This window comes from Onychostoma macrolepis, chromosome 16 (genome assembly GCF_012432095.1).
Source record: "Onychostoma macrolepis isolate SWU-2019 chromosome 16, ASM1243209v1, whole genome shotgun sequence".
NCBI lineage: Eukaryota > Metazoa > Chordata > Actinopteri > Cypriniformes > Cyprinidae > Onychostoma > Onychostoma macrolepis.
Genome location: NC_081170.1, coordinates 13,831,665 through 13,858,607, shown reverse-complemented (window position 1 = coordinate 13,858,607; position 26,943 = coordinate 13,831,665). Strand labels below are relative to the sequence as shown.

Genomic DNA, 26,943 nt, shown 5'->3' with positions numbered 1-26,943 from the left:
TTAGTGTAGAGTGTATACAAATATTCAGAAATATCAAAATGACATTAAAAAAAACCTGTTTACAAAAACCCATCCTATGTTAGCTTGACAGAATTTTTGATTTAGCTGTAGTAAGCAGGGCCATAGCTGGGGTTTGCGGGGCCCCGGTGCACGTTGTACCCGTGGGCCCTGTTTGAAATTGTGTAAATAGCACAAAAAATAAATAGAACAAAGATACAAATTAAACAATGTTTAAGTTTTTTCAAAATTGTAGGTGCTCAGGTACAGAAACCGAATAATCAAATGTAAAATATCATTGCATAGTCTTCACTGTATAAATGAAATATAGATTAATTCTTGTGTATTTGTTTGTTCAAGTGTAAGCAGATGCGAAAGAGAACTAAATTCGGTGTTTGCCCACTTTCTGAGGCACGGTTCTCTGTGGGCGCACCGAAAACGGTTCGTGAGTACTCAGTTGAGTTCTTGTGCTTGAATACTTTAAAATTTCTTGAATGTTTAAATTGGAAAGGCTTAAAAACATGTGCAAATGATAAGCTTTCGTGGCGACAGTGGTAAGTACTAACTATAAGATTTATAAAGCACACTTGGCCTAATGTGTATATTTTCAGTTAACTACACATACATTGTGCACTTAGCATACAATTTAACAGTCGGCTGAACATGAACATGCAGTCAATACTCAAAATTAATATGCAGTCATTTCTGTACTCAATAAAATTAATACTTTTAATACTACATTTTATATAAAGAAACAATATTATGATGACAAGATTTGCAGTGTTTTGTTATGCAAATTCCGAAGACCAAAATTAACATCATTCCCATGATCTTAAAGGGTAACTAAACCCCTGGTCAGAGCCTAACTCCACCAACTGGCAATATTTGAAAAATGCTGGAAAAGTGTGCAGAGCCCAGCGGAGACAGAGGGGACGAACCGACTCCTGACTCACTACAGTGCTTTTGAAGGCCAAGGGCATGGTGAGCTCCTGCAGGGGCGTGGTTAGTAAGAGCCATCATACCTCACAGGGGTATGCAACGTCCAATAGGAAAATTCAACTGCAGTAGCCACCGTTCAACCTGAAGAGGGCAGCACTCAGACGTTTTTATACCATATATTATTACACACTTAAAACACTTTATAACCAAATGTCAAAACATTTACTTGAATCAATGCACAGCACTAATAAAGACACAACAGATCATTACCTCAAAAACGCTGTTTTAGGGTTTAGTTGCCCTTTAAGTAACTGAAATCTAACTAAATTCCCATTCCAACACATATTTCTCTTAGTGCATGTTGCTACCTGGTCTCATGGCATTTACGTACCTGGGTGCATTTTTTGCGTGACATGAAATACGTTCCAATAAGTACATATCACTGCAGTTTCCAAAATAAATGAACATATTTTCAGAGTTGCGATTAATAAAGCGTAATTTTTGCACAATTACTTGAAGAATATCATGCTATGACTTCAAAACAATATTAATATGCTGGGAGATTTGAAAACTGATGCTTTTGAACGTTAGCGTCGCACACATCCAGCTTCATATCTATGGCTTTTCATAAATGATAAGTTTGTTCGGGAGCTCACGGAGTACGGAGACGGACTTAGGAGACGAGAAGCACCGGTTCGAATCCCGTGTAACTACGGTTTGACAAAGCAGTTAAAATCTGCGTAAAAGGAAGTTCAAATGGCACAGTTGCATCAGCTAATACGTTTTTATATCAGTTTTGCATTTGTTAACACTATCGGGTAGGTTTAGGGCTGGATTTGGTGTAGGGCATATTTCCAACATGATAGAGCATTAACCTTTAGCGACAGTCCCCGGATATTTGAATTCTGAACCGCCGCAATACGTATCTGAAGCAACGTAATAAAAAACAGCAATACGTACCAATATCTACGTAATAAAAATGTGCCAGGGTTTACATATTGAACCTGTGTTTTAGCGCCACTCAGTGGACATTTCTATTTGAAACTGCGGCGAAACGTGCAGCAAGGTACATAAAATGGTGTCGCACAAAAAGTGCGCGGAGGTACGTATTTTTATGAGACCAGGTTGTCATTTAAAGATGTCTAAACATGATCATGGAACAGCTCTCTTCAGCAGCCAGCATCACCATTTGACCAGTAGGCCTATGTGGTGTCTAAATTCCTGAATATCAGGTGGTCCTGGGGGTAATGCAAACTGTCCCACTTTGATGGGGGTTTTTTCCCCTCTCTGATACAATATTAATTTTGGGGTAATGTGGAAACGTTCACCATCTTGTTTCATATTTTACTGGGTTTGGAAATATTATTAGGAATAGCAGTGTTCACCTAAATCTGGAAAGGATTATTTTACATTCTGGGCATCTAGCCTATCATTGTAAGTCTTTTATTTCAGTATCAGAGAAATATTGTGCATTAAGCAAATATTGAATCATATATTTTCCTCACTGCAGTCAGTTTTAATTGGATCTTTGATGGTGTTAGCTGGACACAAACATACCATACAATGGGTTTGCCAGAATCTTTTAAGTTTTTTATATTTTATTAAATATAATAATATCAGAATACAATACATTATATTTTTGGTATTTATTTGCCTAAAGAGTCTTTCTCATTTCAAATCAGAGCCTCACAATCTCTAAACTACCTCAATGCCATAACATCAAGTTTCAAGTTTAATGCAAAAATGTGTTTTAGCTCATAATATTAATTTTAATATTCACCCAGGTGTGACTCACATTTTGTTGATGGTCTGTGATGCTCTAGTGGTCTTCTTCTCTATTACTGTCTATCCATTTTAATGAAGGTGCTTCAGTAAAAGCACCTTTTTTTTTAAATTGCCATCAACTGATCTGTTCGTCCAGCGAACATTCAGTGTAAGTTCTTATCAACTCTAAGAAAGGATATTTTCGTGGCCACAGAAAATACTTTCCTAAGTATTAATGCATTAGAGCATGTAGTAAGGATTAAAAATCGTAAAGGGACATTTTCTGGCAGAACCAGAAACTCATGTAATTTGTGACCTGAAGATATGTGTGTTCATTCAAAGAAAGGTTTTTCTATGAATTAATTAGAGAAGAGTCCATTTTTATGGCATAATGTCTCTTTCCTAAGGGGATATGAAGTGAGTGTTGCTTTGCCCGCATTCCTTTGAGCAATAAAACTAGTGTCATCAGATCAATTGCCATGGAACCGGGGGCCTGAGGTCATTGACAGACAAACTGGCACCCAGTATGTGTGTTGGGTGAGGGGTCTGTGGCTATTTGTTAATCTCATAACTAATTGATTTGTTAAATCCAATGCAAAATGGTGTGTCTGATTGGTCCAAATATGGATGAATAAGAAATAGTGACCAAAACGCGGTCCATTAAGACTACATAACCAGCTCTCCGTTCAAAGATGTTAATCTGCACAAAAATCCTGATTTCTAATTGAGCCACCGTCAGATAAAATCAAATAGCCTAACGTTACAATGCCTGTGCCGTGATCTTGGCTTTAAAGTTGAAAGCGCCGCACCTCTATGCAAAATCTGTCCAAACAGCCGTATCCTGACAGTACTCAAAAAAAAAAAAAAAGGTTTTTCAAGTTGTATTTTTTTTTTTCATAGGCCTACTATGTAAATCGGTGGATCCGTGAACTGTTGCCAACATTCTTCAAAATGTCTTCTGGTGTGCAAAAGATGAACGAATCTCAGGTTAGAAACAGCTTAAGGAGTAAGTGATGGCAGAATTTTAATACTCTCATGCTTGTCATGTGACACACAGCAGCCACAATACCACTGCAATAACTGATATAGGCTTATGTCCCTACTGCAAAAAAAAAAAAAAAAACCATCACATAAAATTGTAATGGTTTCCACTACAAATACCATTACAAACATTACAAACCATCAACTTTTAACCATTAAAATGGTTTTCTGTAGTGTGTTTTGGGACATATTCCTTTAGGATTTATTGGTTTTAACAAGTCACCAATAGAAGGCAACCAATTGCCAGTAGAGACCAACAGGGCCCATTACAGTTTCCAGTAAAACCAATACAAGTCCCATTATAACCAGTAAAACCATTACTACTTTTATTATGGTGTCTATTGTTTTTTTTTTCAGCAGGGTTTTTTTTTTAATTTATTGTTTTAATTTTTTATTCGACATATCCCCAAAATATATCATGAAATATCTCGATTCTCAACTATGTGTAAGTAAATGCATTTTGCTTTATAGATTATGTTAGCTGATCTATAATGGACGATGGGCAAAGTAGTCTAATACTGTAATCTATTAACTACGCATAAAAGCTCCTATTTTTACTTACGTACCAGATATGGGTGTCATACCATAAAATACTTTTAATACGACTGACTTTGTATTTAATGTGAATTTAATAAAAAACTAAGTTAATTAGCCTATAACACTTTCATGAACAAAAAGAGAGCAAAGAACGTTTACATTATCAAAGAACATTTTCACTTCAGTCCAGCGAGTTCAAGCACTCTCAAAAACTGCCATAATAATCTCTAAAGCTGTTTACACTGTGAAATTAATATCTTACTTGCATTCGTACATCTTCACTTTGTTGTTTCTGAGGAGAGAAGCCAGAGAATTCAGACAGCCAGCACGCGCGACAGCGTGTTTCAGCTATGACTCATCTGAACGCTTCTGATTGGTCATTGCATAAGCTCAACAGAATCGTATGTGATTGGTTATAAAGCGCAGTGCTTTAAAAACTTGTTCCTCTGGCTCAATGCCAGCCAGTGAATGCAGATTTGAATTTAGCAGCTGGTGATGTTTTTCTTATATATATATATATATATATATATATATATATATATATATAGGCGGTTTCATCGGGCGCACGCGCCTGGACCGAAGTTAACTTCCGGTCTGTGTTTGTTTATCGGTCTTGTTAGTGGCGCCGGCTACAAACACAGTTAAAGTTAAGGTGATGAGTAATGAAGTTGGGCTCAGGTTGTTGTGCTGTGCATTTATTTATTTGTCGCAACCCGCTACAATATCAAAACTGACCGATTTTCTTGCTTCGTTTAATATGAGCACGTAATGCACGTTTAAAATCAAAACGAGGTGCAGGTGTTTTTATATCACTGTATTTCTGAAGGACAACTGTCTTTAGAAAATGTTCGATGTCATTTTCGTTTAATCTAGTCATATGCCTGATAAAGCAGCGTTTGTAAGCTCAGCGCTGCTTTGTGTAACGTACAGCCCAACCGCCGTTTCCGGGAAAACCTCTAGTTCTCCTGCTTTAAAGCGCCTCCTGCTGGCAGAGAATAAATTTGCATTTTTAAAAAGTCCGTCCAAGTAGTTATCGCTGCATCTCAGTCCGTCTGATTTACGCAGCAAACATATTTTGCTTGTTATCAAAACATAATCTACTCTAGAGGGATTTAGCTGTTGTTACTGATTGTATTTGGATGTCTACCGGAAGTTAAGTTAGGGCCACAAAAGCGCGCATGCGCAGTAACGTTTATGTTGTTGCCGTTGAAACCGTCTCTCTCTCTCTCTCTCTCTCTCTATATATACCGGTATATATATATATATATTGTTTACAGAACAAAATGTGCATTTCACCCAAAATTGTTTGCTGTGATATGATTCCAAATTTAAGCTATTTTTGTACTGCTAAAAGCAATACATTTTATTATAAAAAGACAAATAAGCATTTTTACAAATTCTGCCTCTCATTTGCCACCCCAATTGAAGAATGACCCAGTAATAAAAAAAGCTTCAAGCCCTGAAATGCCAATAGGCCTACATTTTGTAAGATTTCAGTCTGTACAACTGATTTCCCATGGAAATTCTTTTGTAAAACATTGCATAAATCATTCAATGTAACTTCACTGTAATAATTAATAGAATTTTTCTTAAAATAGCCTACTGTTCGTACATCCATTTATGCATCACCCAGCATCTCATTATGTACTCGCGCCATCTAGTGGTCACTATGGATGGTCACCACATGGTGTGCGTACGGATAGTCAACCACAATACAATTCATTTCAGATTCAACCACATTGTGCTACAGTTCAAAACAAACAAGCATTCACTCAGGGAAAAGTGTAAAACTTTCTCTTTATCGAAACTGAACACAAATTCAAAATAAACACATGGAACTATTATAAACTTTCAATTTGGTTCAAACACTAAAAAAAATCACAACAGTACCACATAGGCCTATACAAAAAAAAAACTGATTTAAAAAAGTGTTTATGAAAAGCACACACACACGCACACAAAGAAAAACTTCCTGTTTGATAAAATAGGATACAAAACCAGCCTACTGACCTCTGTACAGATGTCACACTTCCAGCAATGTATATAGTCTACATTTATGAGCATACGAGGCCATAGCTTAGTTAGTCCACTCTTGGCCAGTGGGGTTCTGTGATTAATTAGTAAAGGAAATATTTGGCCTGTCTTCTTGAAAAAGAAACGAGCTCAAAAACTTGTGTTTATAAACTACACAACAGTACTGGAACAATATTATGAATTTGGCTGTGAAAAATACTGCCGCTATTGGAGTGTCATCACTTAAGATGGAGGCTGAAACCAAGTAAAAATTGCCATGACAGCTAAACACACTTCTTCATTTCACACACCAATCACTGCTGTACAGCAAAGCCATTTCCTTACTCAGTGTCTCAGCTCTCCGTGTTCTTCATACCTCAAAATAGTGTACCCAAGAAAATCAAGTTTATGAACTAAAGGCAACTCTCAAAAACAATGTCTCCAAATCCAGAATCATTAGGAAAAAAATGATTTGGCATTGTGCATAGTTAAAGTCTAAACAGAAGTTAGCGTTTTGTGCTCAGAAGCAGCAGCCATTCAGCTTTCCCCTGAGTGTTTTATGATATGAGGCTGAATATGAGGGGAATACAATGATAATCAGACACATTTTAACACTGATAAAATATCAGTCTAAAAAAAATGCAAACTTACATCTGGTATTTAAATGTTGATTTGTACAGTGAAATGATAATGTGTAGAAAAAAATGATTAGAATGTGAAATAATGTTTTCAAAGGTAGTGACATAAACCTGGTTATAAAAAATTAAAATTAAAATTAACTAAAAACTGAAACATACTTTTGAGTAGACAATGGAAATTTTGGGAACAAATGATAAATAGCTTGAGAAATAATCTCAAATCACATATTTGACTCAAATAGGGTTGTCTCTGTACCATATCCACAGATTTATATTCAGCATATGTGAAAGTGTATGAATGTTAGACAATGTCCTTCTTGTTCTTTCATCTTAACTTTCTTGTGCATTCTGGGATTTGTACTTAAATAGCTCAAGTATTTTACGTTCTAACATTCAAACTGAGGATTCATCCTCTGGCTTGCTGGAACTGTTCCTTGGCATTGGCTTGAGTTTCTCTGTGCTGTTACTGGAGGCAGCCTCAGACTTAACAGAGCTTTTGCCTTGCTCATCTTCATCGTCGTCATCATCTTCATCGTCAAGTGTATCAGGGTAGATGACGAGGAAAGCCGCAGCAAGAAAACCAAGAAATGAACCTCCCGCTGCTACCATGGGGATCACTCTAACCGTACCGACAGCGTCTACGACTGCACCGAGTGCCGACGCCACCATGATCTGAGAGATGTACACCTGACACGTCAGGATGGCGCAATCGATGCCAAAGCCTCGTCGTGAGTTTCCAGGGCTGTGATGAATGTACTATGACAATGTAAAAGAAAGATGATAGAAGCTGATTGAGAGCACTGCTGCTGTGAGGAAAACTGCTGTCACAAATCAAGTGCTACTGGCAGTGAAGATGAATTCTGGAAGAGCTTATCATACACACTACCATTCAAAAGGTCAGAAATATTTTTTTTATACTTTAATTTAGGAAGGACACTTTAAATTGATCAAAAGAATAAATTACATTACATGCAATGTTTCACAATATTACTGCTTTTACTATATTTTTGATCAAACAGTTGCAGCCTTGGTGAGTACAAGTGACTGAAAATCATGAATAATTAAATTGTAATAATTCGGAACTTTTGAATGGTAGTTTGAATTATTGGTGACATCATATATTTGGTTACATGAGTTAATAAAATGATACAGACCTCTTTGATTTCATGGTACTGTCCCAGCAGAGCATAAGGGCAGTATGACATGCTCATAGAGATGATTCCCATTGTGCTTATCATCACCATAGCTACATATACATTTGGAAAGATGGACATGACTACTGTGCCCACAGCGTAGCCTAGAGTCCCCAACATATAGATGATTTTTATGCTTAGGTCATAGTTGTCTAAGATCCTTTGGAGCACATCTGTGAAAAAAAGTTTCTGATTATTTGGTTTGAACTCAAATAATTCAAAATGGACACTGACAGAAATTGTATACAAAAAGGTTCACATAACATAAAACGTTACATAAAATGTGTAACAAATTATTATTTTTTTAAATTTAAAAGAATTACAACAATTTTAATTTTCAACTGCAGGTAAATATGGTATAAATGATAGATATAAGACAAAAACGACATAAGACGAGAACTATCACACCCTAAAAAATCTGCTTATTCCACGACGTAGTCATGTGAGTGTCTAAATACAGAACTGAAACCTGATCACACCACTGGATGAAACAAAAATGTAACCCTCATCATTAGCCATGTTCTATCCAAATACGACACATAAACATAACACACACCTGAGCAGAGCGCAGCTGTAGCCGCATAGATCACAAGCCCCCAGCAGCCCATCTGCACACCTTTACTGTAGTTCTGCAGGGCAGTGGAGTTAGCAGCAGCCTGGTTTTGAAGAACATCAATAGGATATCAAGTATATTCAGTATTACATACAGTAAAATAGAGCCTGTATCATATAGACACTCCAAATTAGAAAAGTAAATGGCATGCAATGTAGACTAAAAGTAACACCATGCTGGTTTATTAATTTGGTAGGCTAATTATTTGGTATTTTGATTAGAAAATACTAAAAAATGCTGATACTGATTATAACTCTGATTATTATAACTTTTTTTATTCAATTTTACAAAAAAATTATAGATTAAATTCAAATTTACTTATAATTAGTGCTGTCAAACGATTAATCGCATCCAAAATAAAAGTTTTTGTTTACATAATATATGTGTGTACTGTGTATATTTTTTGTGTATATATAAATACACACATACACATGCATGTATATATTTAAGAAAAATGTTACGTTTATATATTAAATATATTTATATATGATATAAATTATATCACTATAAATATATACATGTATAAAATATATGCTGTATGTGTGTGTATTTATATATACATAAATATACACATTATGTAAGCAAAAAAAAACTTATTTTCGATGCAATTAATCACGATTAATCGTTTGACAGCACTACGTTATAATTAAATCTATAATTTATATTACAAGACAGGACAAGGAACTCTTCTTACAGTTGGGTCTCCTTCAAAGATGACCTGGCCCATGAAGTCTGTGTAGAACACAGCTTGTGCGATCATGGAGAACCAGGTGAGCAAGTGACATACACACAAACGCCAGAGCTGGGGTGGCATCTTCAGCATGGACAACCAGAGCAATTTGACCGTCGTACCGCCATCCCCATCCTCACTCTCTTCATCCTCCTCATTACTGCGGGATGCAGAAATGCGACTTGGCTGCAACTTCCGCCGTTCATGCCGTCTATCGATTTTGTCAATGTCATTCAGGCTTCGTGAAGATTTGATCGGCCCAGCCATGTTGCCGTAGCGCCTTCGCCATTGAAAGCCCACACGTCCGTGATAAGAGAAAGTGAAGGAGGGCTGGCGGTAGAAGGAAGGGGTGCGGCGACGCACTGGGATGCCAGATGGACGTAAACCGGCTTTGCCTGGTTGATTGACGGCATTCGCTGCTCCAGTGATTGGATTTACAGAAACAGCAAAGCTTCCGTTTATGGTTTTGGCAGCTCCACAGATATGTTCCCCATTGCTATCACAAATCTGTAAGTGGTGGTTAGTGCACGGACCTGCATGGCTGTTGTTGTGGCAATCCATTATTGTTCCATCATCTTGTAGACCCTGGAAGTCCTGGAATAAAGTGGGTTCGATGTCGTACAGAAACTGCCCATCGCGATCCAAGTCTGGGTCAAGCTCTACTGTAGCATCTGGCATGGCTAAAACCGAGTCACTTTTACTCCGTACTAGGTCGATGTTTAGAAAGTCTGTTGAAACATCCCGCTCAGAGAGGTCATCCTCATGGGCTGAAAACAGCTCCTCCTCAGGGATCAGTTCTAGTTGAGGTATGAGACGAGTAGATGGAAAGCTGCCATAGAGCTGGACAGGAGGTGGCCTTTCTTCATCATCATCCTTCAGTACCCCTGGATGGTTGGGGTTATATAGATGCTCCTTGATGCTGAAAAGATGAAGCGTCGCAGAAATGATAAAGATGATTGCAGCGAAGAAAAAGAGGACCTGCTCTTGGGCCTTGAAAGCTAAACCTAGGAAGGTATTGGTCCAGTCCAGCCCTCCTAGCATGTAACCTAAAGCACCTCCCAGCCCTGAAAAACAGGAATTATATCAAATTTAAAAAAAATATTATCACCATCCAGTAAAATGTTAAGTGCACTACTGTTTAAAAAAGTTAAAATCTTTATGTTTTTGAAAGAAGTCTCTTCTGCTCTTCAAGGCTGCACTTACTTGATCAAAAAAATATAGTAAAAACAGAAATGTTATAATAAATTACAAATGTAAATAACTGTTGTTGTTTTTCAGTATCATTTAAAATATAATTTCTGTGATGGCTAAGATGAATATTCAGCAACCATTACTCTGGTCATCAGTGTCACATGATCCTTCAGAAATCAAGCTGATGTGCTGATCATTTCTTATTATTATCAATGTTGAAAACAGCTATGCTGCTTAATTTTTTCAAAGGAATTTACTTGATATTTTTATAATATAAATGTTTTTACAGTCAAACTGTTGAATGATATTGTTTTGATGAGTTTTTTTTAAAGAGTTAAAAGTAGAGGTCTGCAAGCCCGTTTTTTTTTTTTTTATAGATCGGGCTCGGGCTCATTTAGCTTCTCTCCTTTTATTGTGCCCATATAGGCACGGAGCACACATGGCTACTGTATTAAATACTGATTATATTATAAATATTATACATTGCCTAAGCAATAAGCAACGCATATATGCACGCATTAGCATACAGGTGATAGTTGACCACGCAGAGCATCAGGGAGAAGTTGGAGCGTGGATTTACAAAAAGTTCCCAATGCTTCGGGAAAAGCTGCATTTTTGATCAGCCATGCATTTGATGATGATCCTGACCCGCCATCTCCTCACTGGATGCGCCTTTAGAGAGAAATGCATCTTTAGGGATTTTATAATGAAAGAGTTTTTGTTTTCGATCCGAATTATTTCGTTTTAAAGTAGTAATTCAAAGCTTTCTATAGATACTATATTTATCAAGTCAGTGTGGCAAGTAGGCTATATGCTGTGTTTTGGTTTTTCAGAAGCGCTCGGCTTGCTCAAAACCGAAACTTTTCTTCTTTTATTTTATTTTTTATAAAAGCACGTTTTGTTGATATTGTGAGTGCACACAAATAAAAGTAGACCCTTTACAGTTCCGAACAACGTAGCCTATTACTCTTATGAGCAAAAATGACAGCGTATTTTTAAATGTTTCCAATGCAAGTGATCACTCTGGCGCGTTCTGTAAAGCACGCTTCTGCTTCCACTCTCCGCACAAACTACTGGATATGCATCAGTGCACATTTATCTAGGTCAAGCGTTTAAACTAACATTGTGGAGCTGTTTTATAATTATAGATTTAATTTTAGAGAAGTCGTGATGATTTGAGAAAGCTAAATTGATCAAACATAGGATAGGCTATGATCAACTCGCTGTCTGCCGCTGGCCGTTTGGTCGTTACTTAAAAAAAAAAAAACGTACATTTAATGAATAAAAAAAATGCTCCAAACGTTTTTCTAAATTAACTTAATAAAATAACGAAACGAAATACAATCACTTTGCCATTTCATACAAAACGGAACTATTTTAAAAGCTGAAACAGTAGTAGATAAGCTGTTTTGGGAGAAGGGGGAAAAAAGTTCGGGTCGGACTCGGGCCGAGAATTCTGATGAGCTGTCGGACACGGGCCTGAGCGTCTCGGGCCAGGGCCGGGCTAGGGCCTAAATTTTAGGCCCGTGCAGGGCTCTAGTTGAAAGGGCTTCAAGCATGATGCTAAAGAACAGAGTGTCTCTTCAAGTTCAGATCAATTTATCACTCCCAGTCCCAGAATATACACCTGCTGAGAAAGCATGGATATTTAGAGCCATGTCCTGTTCCTCGGTATCAGCCACATCCAGGAGGTAGGCTCTGATTGGTCCATCCAAAGCATCGGCACAGAAGTCTAGAACCACCACACCAACAACGGTCAGCACAATCCCAACCGGTTGATTACTGGGAATATCACCCAGAGACAGACCTGTTTGACACAAAGATTAAAATAAACTATAAAAGGACCAATCATTTATAAAGTGCAAAAATATGTATGTGTAATATAAAATATGTAGTCAAGGGCCTCCTATTTAAACAATGGTGACTTATAATTCTGTAGATATCTGTGCATGTTTTAAATATTATATAAATATATAAAATAATTACCTATAAGAGATCCATTAAGAAATAAGGCCACTCCTATTAACACTCCTACACACAGTGCCAAAATGAAGGGTCTCCTCCGACCCCATTTCAAAGTGCAACGGTCACTTGCTGAGCCAATCAGAGGAGTGAAAATTAAACCCAAAATAGGGCTGAGGAACCAGGTTAAGCTGTAATACTGCTCCGGGAGACCTGCAAGAAGAAACGGATGGGGATCAATTTAACTCCAAGGTTCAGGGAGATCAAAACTATATTTTTTAATAACCACTTTTTGATTAAATATACCAATATGGCAACTTAAGCAACCCACATCAGTTGAAACATAACCAGGCAGGTTTCAGCATGTCTGCAGTTCGTTGACCTGTTATTTACAACTCCATAAACCTTTCACATAGGAGATCTAAAATTGTGTCATAGTAATGAAGCAATCAAACTGCCTCTGGCAATAAAATTATTATCAAATGCAATGACTCAGAGTAAATAAAAAGGGCATGAGAAAACTGAAAAGAATATTTGGGATTATTCGGTTGTGATGATTCATAGCGAATTGTTTTAATAGCTAAGGGAATTTTCCATGAGTCTGGCGCGCAGAACTCGTGCCAGGACAGATGACATACTAAAACCCAAACAATTGATTACTCAAATGAAACTTAAATGTCAAACTTCTCCTTTTTTCAAGAGGTTCCAACGTGCAAAAGAACGACAGCTCATGTGTGTAGCGGGATGAAAACTGAGAATGTGAGAACAGAAAGTGCAGGCAACAGACATGTCACATGTCAAATTTGCAGATCATAACTCTTCAGCTTTAAAGATGAACTACTATCCAACCGCATTCAAACCTCTGTGGATCAGGTTAAGGTGCAGTATGAAGTAATCAGCCTGTATTATAAAGCAATAACACTCAGCATTACAACTCCCAAGGGTCCAGAACTTAAAAGAGATGGTTTTGTCAATACACATGGCATTTAATGTATAACAGGAGAGCATTTTATCCGGTTTACTCTAAAAACAGACTCTGGTTCATTGTCTATAAACCCACACTTAAAATTGCAATTATTTTACCTATTTTTTTTTTTTTATCAAGTAGGCCATTTGAGATTTTAAGGGACACATATATTTTGCCTAAACAAAAATTGATTTTTTTAGGTTACGATAAGCTAAATTTTTTGGAGGAAGTTTAGTGGATGGATATTTAAAATGCGTTCAGCCATTAAATCTACTAAAACTGCTTTTGGTATGAGATCAGAGGCCCTTTAGAGCAATTCAAACCTTTTGTTATATTAACCCTGTAGTTTCCTGAGAGGATCTATTGACATTGATCTTATTCAAAATAGACGGAAAACCGAGAGAAAGAGAAATGCGCACACTCACACATTCTCTGAATTCCATGCAAACACTACCTCATCCACTTTTGCATGCTACTGTGGAAACAAACATCCCTCCATCTTATTTCTATGACACAGGGTTGGCATTGGCACAATAGGGAATCTTTACCAAATCCAAAGGAATGTCCCTGTTCATAATTATGAATAGAGGCCTTAAGCCTAGGATGGATTAAAAACACTAAATTACCCATTAACCTGCCTGTTGAGGTAGCATCAGCCTTTTTAATGTTTTATCTACATCTAAAGAATGCTTAAAAGATCAAAATTTTGTCATTATATACAAAATAGTGCAGTAAAATTATACAAAACGTTCACCATCGCCTAGATATTTTTAAAATGATATTTGTGTGCATGATATTTCTATGGAACACAAAAGCAGATATTTTGAAGAATGAAAGTCAATAGGGTCCAAAACAACATTAGAACCCACTGACGTTCCAAAAAAGATAGAGATAAAGATTTGGAATGACATGTTAAGGGATAAATTAGGACTTTCTGTCTATAGACATATGAAGGAAATGAATTGATTTACGTTGTCAAAAGGTTTGTTGGGAAAACGGCTGATTACTGACCTAGCTGCAACAGCACAGGGGTGACTAGTGCTGTTTCCATCGCATAGCAGAACTCCCTCCCGAACATGATGGCACCGTGCATGACCCATAACCGTTTTGGGATGTGGTTTACAGAATCCTCACTGGCTGAGTCCTCTGACATCTCCACTTCCCTCGCTTTCTCCTTCTCTGCATTCTGTCCACCATTTGAATTCTTTTCTTGTACAACTGCCATTTCCAGCACTGGAACAGACTCCGTGACAGCGTTCTTGGGTGCCATGCTGACCTGCATATACGAAGCTGGTGCCTGGGGTCTTGATCCAGAAATGGTTCCTGTGGTACTTACCCCTCACAAGTCCAGACTCTTTTCTCCTTAATCCGATCTTTCATAATCCACAGCAGGCTTCTTATTATAAAACACCCGCAGTCAAACGAGAGGTCATGTTGTTCCATATATTTCAGTGAGAGATCTACCAACCGTTGCAATGAATCCTAGTCCATATAGAGCCTTGTTGGTGTAACTCACGAGTCATGTTTTCACGAAGGGAAAGTGGGAAATGGGGGAGGGCATGGAGAGCAGAACAGGTGGATGTTCCTCTCTGTGGTTCCATGGAATTACTTATTAATCTAGATGAGAGGGAGAGAGAGAGAGAGAGAGTGAAAGAGAGACAGAGAGAGAGAGATAGAGAGAGAAATCTTGGCATTAACACATGATATCCAGAAAGATCAAGGCAGTGGAAAAAATGTCAGTGAAAAACAAGACGGGGAGAAATTCTGGCATTGCGACAGTAAACAGTTTTAGCAGAAGTCTGACTTATTTCGCATATCTGTAATCCCTGGAGAAAGGAAGATGAAATAATAAAGTTACTAAAATAGGAAAAAGGCTCTGAAAAGATAGGAGAATGTAGATACATATTCTTAAGAGAACATTTTAAAACCTTAACTGAGAAACAATCATTTAAATATAAAAAGTGACTAATTTCCTACACTTTATCAAATTATACGTTATATATACAAATTATGTAACGTTACATATATTAAAAGAAAACATAAGACATGTTTTGGAATTCTTTCTGCCAGTTTTCACTTAAATGTTGTATCTCGCGCAACCTCAATTATCTGTTGCCGCCCCAAACCAAATGTCTACAATCGTATGGACTTTTTAAAACAAGAAAACAATTTATTTGATGAAATGTAAATCTACAATAAAGTGACTAAGTGATAAATAAGAGCAATACATGCCATCTTTTGTCGATTTACTATCCCACACGGATACCGGAAAGCTCTCTAGCTGCTTACAGTTGCTATGGTTATGTCAAGTGAAGGAGACTGTTTGCAAATTTCTATTTGTCAAACACAAGCTCTAAAACAGTTTGAAAACGCCTATAAGCAACTCACATTTAAATAGGGTTTAAATAAACATAAACAAATACATAGCTATACTGATTCAGAATATAAAATAACATGACAATAAATATAATATTTCATAGTTACTAAATAAATGTATACAAAGTCAAATGTATACAATTCAATAAGTGTTTATAGGGAATTTGAATAAAAATACACTCATAGGAATTGTATTGACGCTTCCCCTTTAAGAGAGTCACTCGCGTGCACAGCAAACGTAGAGCAACTGCAGAATGGCCAAACGGCAAAAACATACGCACTTTTAAGTGTACTTATACCTTCCACAGTCATATGGTAAAGGCAGCAACAGTATGTAAAGTTCCAAAGGTCGTTTTAAATGAGTTAGAATGACACAATCGCGCTGCTGTAGCGCTATAAATCTAACAGCACATGTGCGAGTACTAAAGCCATTTACATAGGAGTTTTCCGTAAAAGCTAATGGTGGATGAGCAGCTGATATGATAAAACTAATTCAGTGTATGCTCAGATATACATTTTACATATACAAAATGTTAAATATAATTAAACTGAAGTAAATAAGTGAAATAATTTCAACATATTTACAATAGTTAGGCTACTAATTTGGCAACAAGATACGTGAACATCTCCCACATGTAATAATTAAAAACATATCCTACCTCGTTAAGTACCTTGTTTCATTTGGCGTCAAAATAACCCTTGTAACCTAGAAATATGGTCCCAGATCAAGGGAAGTAGACCTTACTTAAGAAGTTCTACAGAATAAACTGAAGTGACACATACAGTGACAGAGCCAAAAATGTGTCACTAGTTTTACTTGCTGGTTACATGAGACGCCCGTGATAACAGTCCGTCCCATGTGCACTGTACACTGATAAGGCTACACCCAGAGGCTTCTGGCAGGTAACATCCACCCCAGAGCAGCTGTGACAAGAGTCAGGTGGGCGAAGGGACACCTGTGTCAGAGACTGACGTGCAAAAATGTGACAAGGAGACAATATATAGTCTAGGTGGACAAGTCATCTGTTATTAGGGGATGAGGATGTGGCGAAGAGGTGCCTCACGCTGAATCACGTGCACCAATCTTTTAAGAAAGCTATGATGGATCTCAGATCATGCCTAAACATGTATGGTTTTCCTGTCTGTGATTGGAAGTACGCCTGGAAACCAAAAATTAAACCCAGTCATTTTCAGTTAACAGCGTAAGATGTTAATGTTAGACACATAAACAACCTCTCTGGCTAAAATAAACGTCAATAACGCTACCAAATCACCATAAAACCCGTGCCCTGTGTTGCCAGATCATCAGACTGTTGCATGCAGTCATGTGCCCTGGTAGTATTTTGGATACTTCGCATCATACTCACGATAATCATGTTACCAACTGTATCACTTGGAAGGGTGAATTGTTCTGACTGGGAATATGAGCGAGCGACTTGCAATTATTATGCATTTGGGGTTTTGCTTAACTTTATATGAATCATCAGTCTGATGGTTATGCAGTGTTAGCCCGCACTGCTAGCCTGCTAATTAAATTGCTTCTACAGTAAATTTAACAGATACCTTCAGTTCCCGAGCACGACGAGCGGTCCGATTCATAACATGCATCTTCATTTATAGCTAAAGAAAGAATATGATCATCCACAAGTAAATGGAGAAAGATGTTAAAGAGCCAAATGTACCTGCTCTCAGGTCGCGGATGTACTGCATCTATTGTCCGCTCGTGGTTGCCAGTTGTTACGCTCTACAAATCCCCCTCAGCAGCAGTGATATTGCCTAGTATCGTTCTGTCAAAATCTGTGAACTAAAACCTAGAAGCCACGAAGACTAGTTAGTCATTACTGTCATAAAGAGGTAACTGACATCTCTTAAAGTGATATTTGATAATAAAACACCATGCAACAAAATAATAGGGAAAATTGATAACGACATTTGACAGATTAGATAAGTGTTATTTAAGTGTTATCTAGAGTTTAGATAAAATACTACACATTGTATTAAACTTCTGCACCTAGTTCAGCCTGAATTGCTTAAGAAACCCTATTCATTTTAAGATCATTTTATCAGGTTTTTCTTCTGAACTTTTAATTTGGAGTAGAATGAGGTCTGTGGTTAACATTATTTGAAAATAACTGTTTTGTTTACTCATCAAACTCAATGATTAGGCCTACTCTTATATGGCCTAAAACTTTAACACTATATGCTTTTGCTGTGTTTTGCCAGTTATTATTTGACATTTCTAGAAACGTCCTTAAACGCTTTATGACATTATAATTTTTTAATTAATATATTTATGTTTCTCGAGTTCGCACTAACATATAATATGATTGAGCAATTAGTAAGCATATTTGGCGTGCTGTCCAGAGGGAGGGCTTCGAGCTTGGGATAGAGCCCGAACCCAGAGAACTGCCCCCCATCCCAAGAATGGGATGAAACTAGATTAGAGTGCAGAGTTGGGGTGGAGGCGGGATGCTGGAAAACTGTCATAAAACAGAGGTGAGTTGGCTGTATATATACACCTGATGTGCTTGTTAAGGTGATAAGGTGACGAGCTCCACCTGGGCCAGACTGATTATCTGATCGTGCTCCTCCCGAACCTTGTTAATAAAACATCATCTGTAGCAGGTTTTTTCAAACTGGTATCTGGGGCCACGAGAGGATTATTGGGGGGCCGTGGAAATTTGAGGGGACAAAATTGTATTTTGGGACTGTCAACGTTAACTCTAAAATTGATTTTGAACATTTTTTCTTGTGAAAAGTGTTATGGAAATAAATAGAGAGAAATATGTTTCTCTGCAGGTGTACAAATACTCTTCAAAATTTTGGGGATAGTTTTTAATAGAAAACAAATATTTGAATTTGTAATAATATTTCACAATATTACTGTGTGGTTATGGATTGGTTTTTATTTTAAGAAATGAAGGATTTTATACATCAAGGACACATTAATCAAAATATTTCTATTTCAAATGGGCACCAAATGAGAATATTAGAATGATTTCTGAAGAATCATGTGACACTGAAAATTCAGTTTTGCCATCAATGGAATAAATTAAATGTTAAAATATATTAAAATAGAAAACAAATATTTGATTTAGTAAAAATATTTCACAATATTTCTGTTTACTGTATTTTTTTTACGAATAAATGCACACATGGTGAGCAGATACTCCTTTAAAAAAAAAACCATTAACTAATCTTAGCAACCCCAAACTTTTAAATGGTAGTGTACGTTTAATTTTACTCTAATTGTTTGTAGAAAAAAGACACAGTAGATACAAAGACAGTATATTCCGGATAATGTTTTAATAATTAGTTTTGGCTTCAGTACAGTAACAATATAATAATAATAATAATAGCAATAATATAAGTCTTCATGTGTCTTCATATGCACACTACACAGATGTATATAGATACATCTTCCTCTAAGAGGGCATCATTGTTTTCAAAAACCCCTGCTCTAAAGCACTGCAAGCTTAAAAATGCTGTGGCATATTATTGTGGCATTGCTGTAGTAGTTACAAACATAACAGTGTCACATTTTAAATTAAATCTCTACATCAAAGTATTTACAGTACACATCGAAACAAAGTCACAAATGTTCATTTATGTCACTGGTTTTGCATTACTATGACATGGTAATGGCAAGCATCTAAATAATCTACATGGGCTCCCTCATGTGGGTTGGCTTCCCTGCTGGACGGGGCTCATGCTTATCCTTATACTATTGGCTATAGCAATCACTGTGCCTGAAGCCTTCGAGCTCTTCTGCACGCTGATAATATCTCCGCTCGTCTGCTCTCTTTCTATCTTCCTGAAAAATCTCTTCATGGTAGACTGAAAGTTAGTGGTGACGAAACAGTAGACCACAGGATCCAAGCAGCTGTTCAGGCTGCTGAGGGTGACGGTCACATGGTACACAATCACATGATGAGGCAAATCAGGATGGAAGTAAAACAGAACTTGACGGACATGAAACGGCGTGAAGCAGACGGTGAAGATCACCAGAACGGTGGACAGCAGCTGTACGGCTTTCATGCGTCTGTCTCGGCTCTGCTGCATGAGGCCCGGGCTGGAAAGGGCGCACATGATTCGAATAGTAAACACTACGATGATCACCATTGGTAGGAAGAACTCAAAAACAGTCAGTGCGAAGAGTTTGGAAAGGCAGCAGCCTGAGTGCTTGAAGGCTGTCGTGAGAAGCGAGTAGGTCACGATGATGGCGAACAGCCAAATGCAGACGCACACCGCTTTGGCCACACCAGGGTTCCTCCACTTCCGTGAGGCCTCCGCCTGAACGATGGCCAGGTAGCGATCCACACAGATGCTGGTGAGGAAGAGGATGCTACAGTACATGTTGACGAAGTAGCTGAATATATGCATGTAGGAACAGATGAGGCATTTTCCTCCACTGTAGTACAATATGATACGAGTGGGAAGAGAGAGGTTAACCAACAGGTCCGTCACCACCAAGTTAATGGTGTAGATGACTGACGTGGTCTTCGGCTTGGTCCTGAAGCAGAAGACATACAAAGCCAGGCTGTTAAGGGTCATCCCTACCATAAAGATAAGGGCATTGATGACCACCAGAGCTATCCACAGGCTGTAAAAGTCATTATACAGACCCTCATCCAAGTGGGCCAGTCTGTTTAAATAAGGTTCACGGTATGGTGGAGAAGTATTGGTTGTTAATGGAGGAATCAATGTTGATGTGAGGTTCAGATTCAGTGCACCCTCCGTAAGGGCCATCTCTGTGGTTTGAGGGCTGGATCTGCACAAAAACCAAAGAGAGACAACAATTTGCAATGACAGTTTTTTTTTTTTTTTTTTGAAGCCATTTATTTGTCCATTCAAAACATATCTAGATTGCATATAAAATTTCAATCCATTTGGATTACGCAGTTTTAACATAGACTATTAAACTTAAAGGGTTACTCCATCCCAAAATGAAAATGTTGTCATTAATCACTTACCCCCAAGTCATTCCAAACCCGCAAAAGCTATATTTGTCTTCGGAACACAATTTAACATGTTTTGGATGAAAACCGGGAGGCTTGTGACTGTCCCATTGACTGCCAAGTACATTACACTGTCAAGGTCCAGAAAAGTATGAAACACATCGTCAGAATACTACATCTGCCATCAGTGGTTCAACCATAACGTTATGAAGCTACGAGAATACTTTTTGTATGCAAAGAAAACAAAAATAACAACTTTATTCAACAATTCGGTGACGCAGAGGTTATTAAAGTCGTTATTTTTGTTTTCTTTGCATACAAAAAGTATTCTCGTAGCTTCATAACGTTACGGTTGAACCACTGATGGCAGATGGACCATTTTGGCAATGTCTTTCATACTTTTCTGGACCTTGACAGTGAATGGGACAGTCATAAGCCTCCCGGTTTTCATCTAAAATATCTTAAATTGTGTTCCGAAGACGCATGAAGCTTTTATGGGTTTGGAACGACATGGGGGTAAGTGATTAATGACACATTTTCATTTTGGGGTGGAGTAACCCTTTAATGTGATGCATATTTGTAAGTCACATATAAATGAAACATGCAAGACTTCTGCACTTTTATTATTATTAACTATTGGAATTTATTTGATTTAATTTAAATACTCATTTATTCAAATTGCATAAATCTGTTAATTGTGAAAACATTTCAGTTGATTCAGTTAAAAAATATGCACATGGTTAAAATATAAGTTAGCTGTGGAACAAGCAATAGTCAATTAATTAAAATGTATGAGACTGGGGAAAAAAATTGGATTTTGAGGCTAAATGGATATTGTGTATTTAAAACACATTCATAAATGTGTTTAATTTACGTATGACTTAAAAGATATGCATCATAATGGTTTGTAATCCAAACTGAAGGAAATGAAAATATCTGTAATTCAAATACATAAATCCTATATAGAATTGGAATATGAGAATAATTTGTAGATAATTTTTTACATTTAATTCTAGTTTATTTCTTTTTAATTTACTACTATTTAATTGTTTTATTTCATATTTATTTATTTGATTTTTATCCTGAATAATTCATCAATTAAATGAATTAATTGACTTAAAACAATCGACAAATAAATAAAAAAGTTAAGGTACAATAGTACCATCTGGCATAGATACATTCATACATAAATAAATAAATTCAGAATGTAGTATGAAATAAAGATTAAACTTTCCAGTACTATAAAGTAGCTAAGTGGCTTTGGTGGATATTTAATTTTATTTCATTTAAAAATAAATAAAAAGTCATTGCTGAAAGTCTTAGCTAATTTAGTATAACATTTATAGATGCAAACTGTCTACCACAGTATGTACTCTTGCAGTATGTTATATAATATAGTGGGCTAATTCAAACAAACTGTTTCTCTGGTCAAGTTGTACCTAGGTTTGGTATGCCCAACATAAAACTAAATGACATTTTTAAGACTGTGTGTGTCTACATCTTGAACCCTTGTCACATGGCATCATGGAAAATTGCCTGCTAAAACAAATATGCTCTCCTTCCATGGCAGGAAGAATGAGCCTGATAAACAAACAGCCTGGAAGCCTCTGACAAAGAGGTGCCTACAGTCTGGCACAGTTCAGACGGTGCTCAGAACGAGATGTGTTTGTAATTAAGACTAATGGGAAGAAGTTGTTTGGATACTGAGATTCGTGGGAATAGACGTGTATCCCTCTACTACACAAATGAATTCTGAGCAGCGGCTGAAGGCATCAGACTTTTGGCTCTTTCATGTGTTTATTTACTCAGGCCTCTGCTCAATTTACATCTTAATTGAAAAGACAGAACAATATACAATATTTATTGACCAAAATAAAGTTGTTTAGACATCAGAGATGAAACTCCACAGACTTACTTTAAATATTTGAGCAATGTCAAGCACTGTGGCATGTTTAAAATTAAGCTACACTCCTCTGAAATAAGTAATGTTAAACTAATTTTGTAAATTTTTGGAAGTTTCACACTGACGGTAAAAATCTACCTGAAAAAAAAAACAGAAGACTGACAAACTCATGAGTTGTTTGGAAGAGAGTTGGTGAGGAATGGAACCTCCTGTTTAGAAAAGTATATCATTCTCCAAAACTAATGGCCCTCTTATGAGAGACAGTGATGCATTAATGCTGTCCAAATAAATATCTCTGTGCGAGTTGCCATCACAGCTTTTGATGTAGGTTAAGTTCTTTGGCTCGAGGATCATCCCCAAAATACTGCTTTGTAACAGGCACTGACAAAAAACACAAGATTTGGGAACATTTGAGTGAAAATCCATAATGTAATAGCATATATATTGGTTACCTATTTTAATATACTTTAAAATATAATTTATTTCTGTGACCCAGCACTAAATTTTCATCAGTCATTACTCCAGTCTTCAGTGTCACATGATCCTTCAGAATTCATTCTAATATACTGATTTATTATCAGTTTTGAAACTGTAGTGCTGCCATAAAAGTTTTTTTTTTTTTGGAAACTTTGATACTTTTTTGTTTGATTGATTCTTTGATAAATTAAAAATGTTAAAAGGAACAGCATTTATTCAAAATAGAAATCTTTTCTAACAATTCAAGTATTAATTTCTTTTAAAAAAGAATTTTTTTTTTTTTTTTACTGACATCAAACTTCTGGTATATTGTAACACAAAATTTCTATTTTGAATAAACACTGTTCTTTTTAGCTTTTTATTTATGAAAGAATCCTGAATAAAGTATCACTGGTCCCCAAAAAAAAAAAAAAAAAAAAAAAAAGTATGTTTCCAACATTGATTATAAATCATCATATTAGAATGATTTCTGAAGGTAACACTGAAGACTGGAGTAATGATGCTAAAAATTCAGTTTTGCGTCACAAGAATAAATAATATTTTAAAGTATATTAAAATAGAAAACTATTATTTTGAATTTGCAATAATATTTCACAAAATTAACATTTTTTTTTTCTGTATTTCTGATCAAATAGATAAGAGCATAAGAAACTTATTTAAAAACATAGAAAATCTTACTGATCTCAAAGTTTTGAATGGCAGTGTAAACACACACAAACTGTATGTATAACTAACTGTATATGCTGCATGTATATAAATAAATATTGATATATTATTTTAATCATTTTAACAAACTTCCAAAATACAAAATATTCAAGGATGGCATGGCAAACAATAGCCATGCAATTTTTTTATGATTAAGCGCACAACAATAATCTGCATAATCACACACAGCAAAATAGCATTGCTTACCTGCACATGTAGACAGATGAGAAGCTGATCTGGAGTGTGAATCAGAAGTGTTGTAGCAAAGGCCACTGCTTTGGCACTCAAATTAGACTCTAAAACGCCCCCTAAACCTCTAAAAGAAACTTAAACGATGAAAATCCAATCCCCTGTGCTACAAACATGTTGAACATCTTCACCTTGACGAGGCAAAAAGAAGATAGTGTCTCCACCTTGTCTATGTTGCATGTCTCTTTTTCTGTCTCTCTCTGTCTGTTTCACTCTTTTGTTGTTTCCTTCCCTCCCTTCATCCTCTCGCTCACAGGAAGTTTGAGTTCGTTTGGATAAACCCTGACATTACAAACACTGGATTCTGGGATATGATACTTTTCATACAGTGATTGTTTTCTCTGTTTAGTAAAATAAAATTCAACTTTAAAAACAATATTAGGATTATTTAAAAGAAAATTTAGCCTTAAACCATATAATAGCACTCGGGAGCTAGAAAAAAACACAATAAATGCTAAAAGTTATAATGCATAGTTATTAGTTGTCAATAAAATGTTCCTTTATGAAGTCCTTCATAAAGATTTTTAAAGGTGTCAGAATGCCAGCAAGACAGATAAAATAAATGACAGGATGTATTAATACTGCTGGATGTGTCGACACTTTTTCCACATTTCCTGTCTGGAAACTCATCCATCACCATCTGCCAAGGCTCTGTCCTGATGTTTCCGAAATTTCTCCAACAAAATATATGAAGTTAGGTTCAAATGTGACTGAGAGTGATTTTAAATCACTGGAAGTGTGTGCTGTCCTTTGTCTCAGTACGGTTTAACAGCATTGGAAGCATGTGAATCATATTTGTAAGTGGCATTTACAGAATGCCCATAAACTCTTGAAAGTCATGCATGTTATTCAATAGGAATCTGAGTCCTGCTTGTAACTAAATAACTGTGTTCAGCTGTCAACCATAAAATTTTGGTTTATATCAAGATATTGTTTTAAAAATCCAAATTCTACTTTAAAAATAACCAAAAATAACCATTATTGCTCCAGACAAATACCGTTACCTCTAATCCATATCCCGTTCTGGTTCCATAACCATCTAGAACGGAAGAGATCTTATTAAGTGTTTTTTGTAAGGTCATTGTTAGGCGAATGGGTTAGAATTAGATCAAGCCTGAAGCTCCATGCATCAATCCCAGACCAACAGGGGGTCACAGTGAAATAATACTGAGAATGGAACACATTCCCATCCGGGTTTATGTTTGTCCAGACTTTGGGGATCAGCTGCTGTAGCTGTCACAAGAGCTACAAAATATCTCTGTTGCTAAAATGTTTTGAGAAAAATGTTATACAAACAACACAAAGATTTTTGTATTGTAAAAACATTTGTTAAACACAAAAACCACTTATTTCAAAATATCCTTCCATGATTTGAATTTTATAAATTTAGCCTATATTGCAGAATTTGTTGGCTAAAACAATTTTGATATTTGTGTTTGTTACAGTACCTTTTACGTTATTTTATTTCAAGCTGGTTTCATAAATTGTATAATTATTTTGCTAATCTTTGGCCGTTCAGTGGCAAGTTCCATTGTGACAACTTACCCCATATAACGTTACAACAATTTGGTGGTAAATGGTAAATAAAAATAAAAAAGTGGGAAAAAGGTTTCTACTGAAACGGATAATAAGGTTTCCATTGAAATAGAAAACACTGAAGACATCTTGAGTGATGTTTCAAGAGAAATTTGTTTTCATGACTACAGCATAGGCCTACACCACTCCTTTAAATATAATAGCCCCTTATACATAATAGGCACTGAATGGATCCAAAAACAGATAAGCACTCTTATTAAAGGATAAGTGTCAGGGCCCAGTCTCTGGTTTGATTATAGAAAGATAAAAGATTGTGGGTGGTTTAAAACTATAGTACTTTATTTTTAACCACTGTTTTGTCTGTTAGAATTACACTGGGAGTAAACAGCTTGAATACAGGCCAATTATCTGCTTCGTGCTGAAATATACCGTAAAACATATAGCTGAACACTGGGTACCTGTTTCAGAGCGGAAAAACGTCATCTCCTCCCTGTTGGGTAATTCATCAATGTCATATGTCTCTGTTTCTTTTCTGGTGCAGTTACAGCAGAAGTGACAGCGCATTCAGTGCCCTGCAAATGACCTGCACACTCCTCAAGTCATCTTAACAAAGACGAGAATAAACGCTTATAGAATATATAAGAATATAGACATGAACAGTCCAGCAAGCAATCATTAAGTATAACATTAGTTTAACAAACATTTATTACATTTTATTATAACTACTGTTCAAAAGTTTGTGATCGGTAAGATTTAAAAAAAAATGCTCATCAAGGTAATTATTTGATCAAAAATATAACAAAACCCGAAAATTTATTAAATATATTACTACAAATATTATATTTTAAAATGTAATTCTGTGATGACAAATCTGAATTTTCAGCAGCATTATTCCAGTCTTCATGATGATTCTTCAGAAATCATTTTTATTCATGTATATTAATATTATCAATATTGAAAGCTTCTTAATATTTGTGCTGCTTAATAGGCCTATTTTTGTGAAAACAGATTTGGTGAATAGACATTTCAAAATAACTATTTGTTTGAATCAATTTGTAACATTATTAATGTCTTTATTGTCACTTTTTTCCGATTGAATCCGACCTTGCTGAATGAAAATATTAATTTCTTTAAAAACAAGAAAAACTTACTGA

At 36.2% G+C, this 26,943-nt stretch overlaps 3 protein-coding genes across 10 annotated transcripts in view; all 3 read right to left on the bottom strand.

The window, feature by feature from the left end:
• Positions 1-4,612, bottom strand: part of dennd3b (DENN/MADD domain containing 3b) — a 29,418-nt gene extending 24,806 nt beyond the window's left edge. The window contains exons 1-2 of one of the 3 annotated variants that reach the window (XM_058747549.1): positions 4,541-4,612; positions 951-1,077 (exon numbers count right to left, since the gene is read on the bottom strand). The gene's annotated coding sequence lies outside the window, so the exon portion shown is untranslated. The remainder of the gene's footprint in view (positions 1-950; positions 1,078-4,540) is intronic. The other 2 variants (XM_058747550.1, XM_058747548.1) reach the window with 2 other exon arrangements.
• Positions 4,613-6,056: 1,444 nt separating this feature from the next.
• slc45a4b (solute carrier family 45 member 4b) lies at positions 6,057-17,772 on the bottom strand. Of its 5 annotated transcripts, XM_058747590.1 has the most exons (9): positions 17,644-17,772; positions 15,054-15,202; positions 14,597-14,981; positions 12,643-12,831; positions 12,284-12,463; positions 9,430-10,529; positions 8,679-8,778; positions 8,084-8,295; positions 6,057-7,685 (listed from the first exon to the last, which is right to left on the bottom strand). In XM_058747590.1, exons 3-9 carry the CDS (start codon positions 14,865-14,867, stop codon positions 7,323-7,325), a joined length of 2,415 nt encoding a protein of 804 aa, XP_058603573.1. In that variant the 5' UTR covers positions 14,868-14,981; positions 15,054-15,202; positions 17,644-17,772; the 3' UTR covers positions 6,057-7,322. The 5 variants fall into 5 exon arrangements, with proteins under 5 accessions (XP_058603573.1, XP_058603569.1, XP_058603571.1 ...); XM_058747586.1 differs by having other exon boundaries at positions 14,597-15,202; XM_058747588.1 differs by having other exon boundaries at positions 14,597-15,202; positions 17,525-17,664.
• A 1,487-nt stretch (positions 17,773-19,259) lies between these two features.
• gpr20 (G protein-coupled receptor 20) lies at positions 19,260-24,454 on the bottom strand. 2 transcript variants are annotated; one of them, XM_058747592.1, is made up of 2 exons: positions 24,212-24,454; positions 19,260-20,732 (listed from the first exon to the last, which is right to left on the bottom strand). In XM_058747592.1, exons 1-2 carry the CDS (start codon positions 24,217-24,219, stop codon positions 19,637-19,639), a joined length of 1,104 nt encoding a protein of 367 aa, XP_058603575.1. In that variant the 5' UTR covers positions 24,220-24,454; the 3' UTR covers positions 19,260-19,636. The 2 variants fall into 2 exon arrangements, with proteins under 2 accessions (XP_058603575.1, XP_058603574.1); XM_058747591.1 differs by lacking the exon at positions 24,212-24,454 and adding an exon at positions 22,835-22,885.
• Between the last annotated feature and the right edge of the window lie 2,489 nt (positions 24,455-26,943).

Excerpts from the sequence above, each read along its gene's own strand:
- slc45a4b (XM_058747586.1), bottom strand. The coding sequence starts at position 14,867 with ATGCAGGTCAGCATGGCACCCAAGAACGCTGTCACGGAGTCTGTTCCA. Across the intron at positions 10,530-12,283 it reads TATCCATGCTTTCTCAGCAG|GGCTGGGAGGTGCTTTAGGT; the intron begins GTGTATATTCTG and ends CCTGTTTTTCAG. Across the intron at positions 8,296-8,678 it reads TACAGCTGCGCTCTGCTCAG|ATGTGCTCCAAAGGATCTTA; the intron begins GTGTGTGTTATG and ends TTTTTTTCACAG.
- gpr20 (XM_058747591.1), bottom strand. The coding sequence starts at position 22,869 with ATGCCACAGTGCTTGACATTGCTCAAATATTTAAA. Across the intron at positions 20,733-22,834 it reads ACATTGCTCAAATATTTAAA|ATCCAGCCCTCAAACCACAG; the intron begins GTAAGTCTGTGG and ends GTTTTTGTGCAG.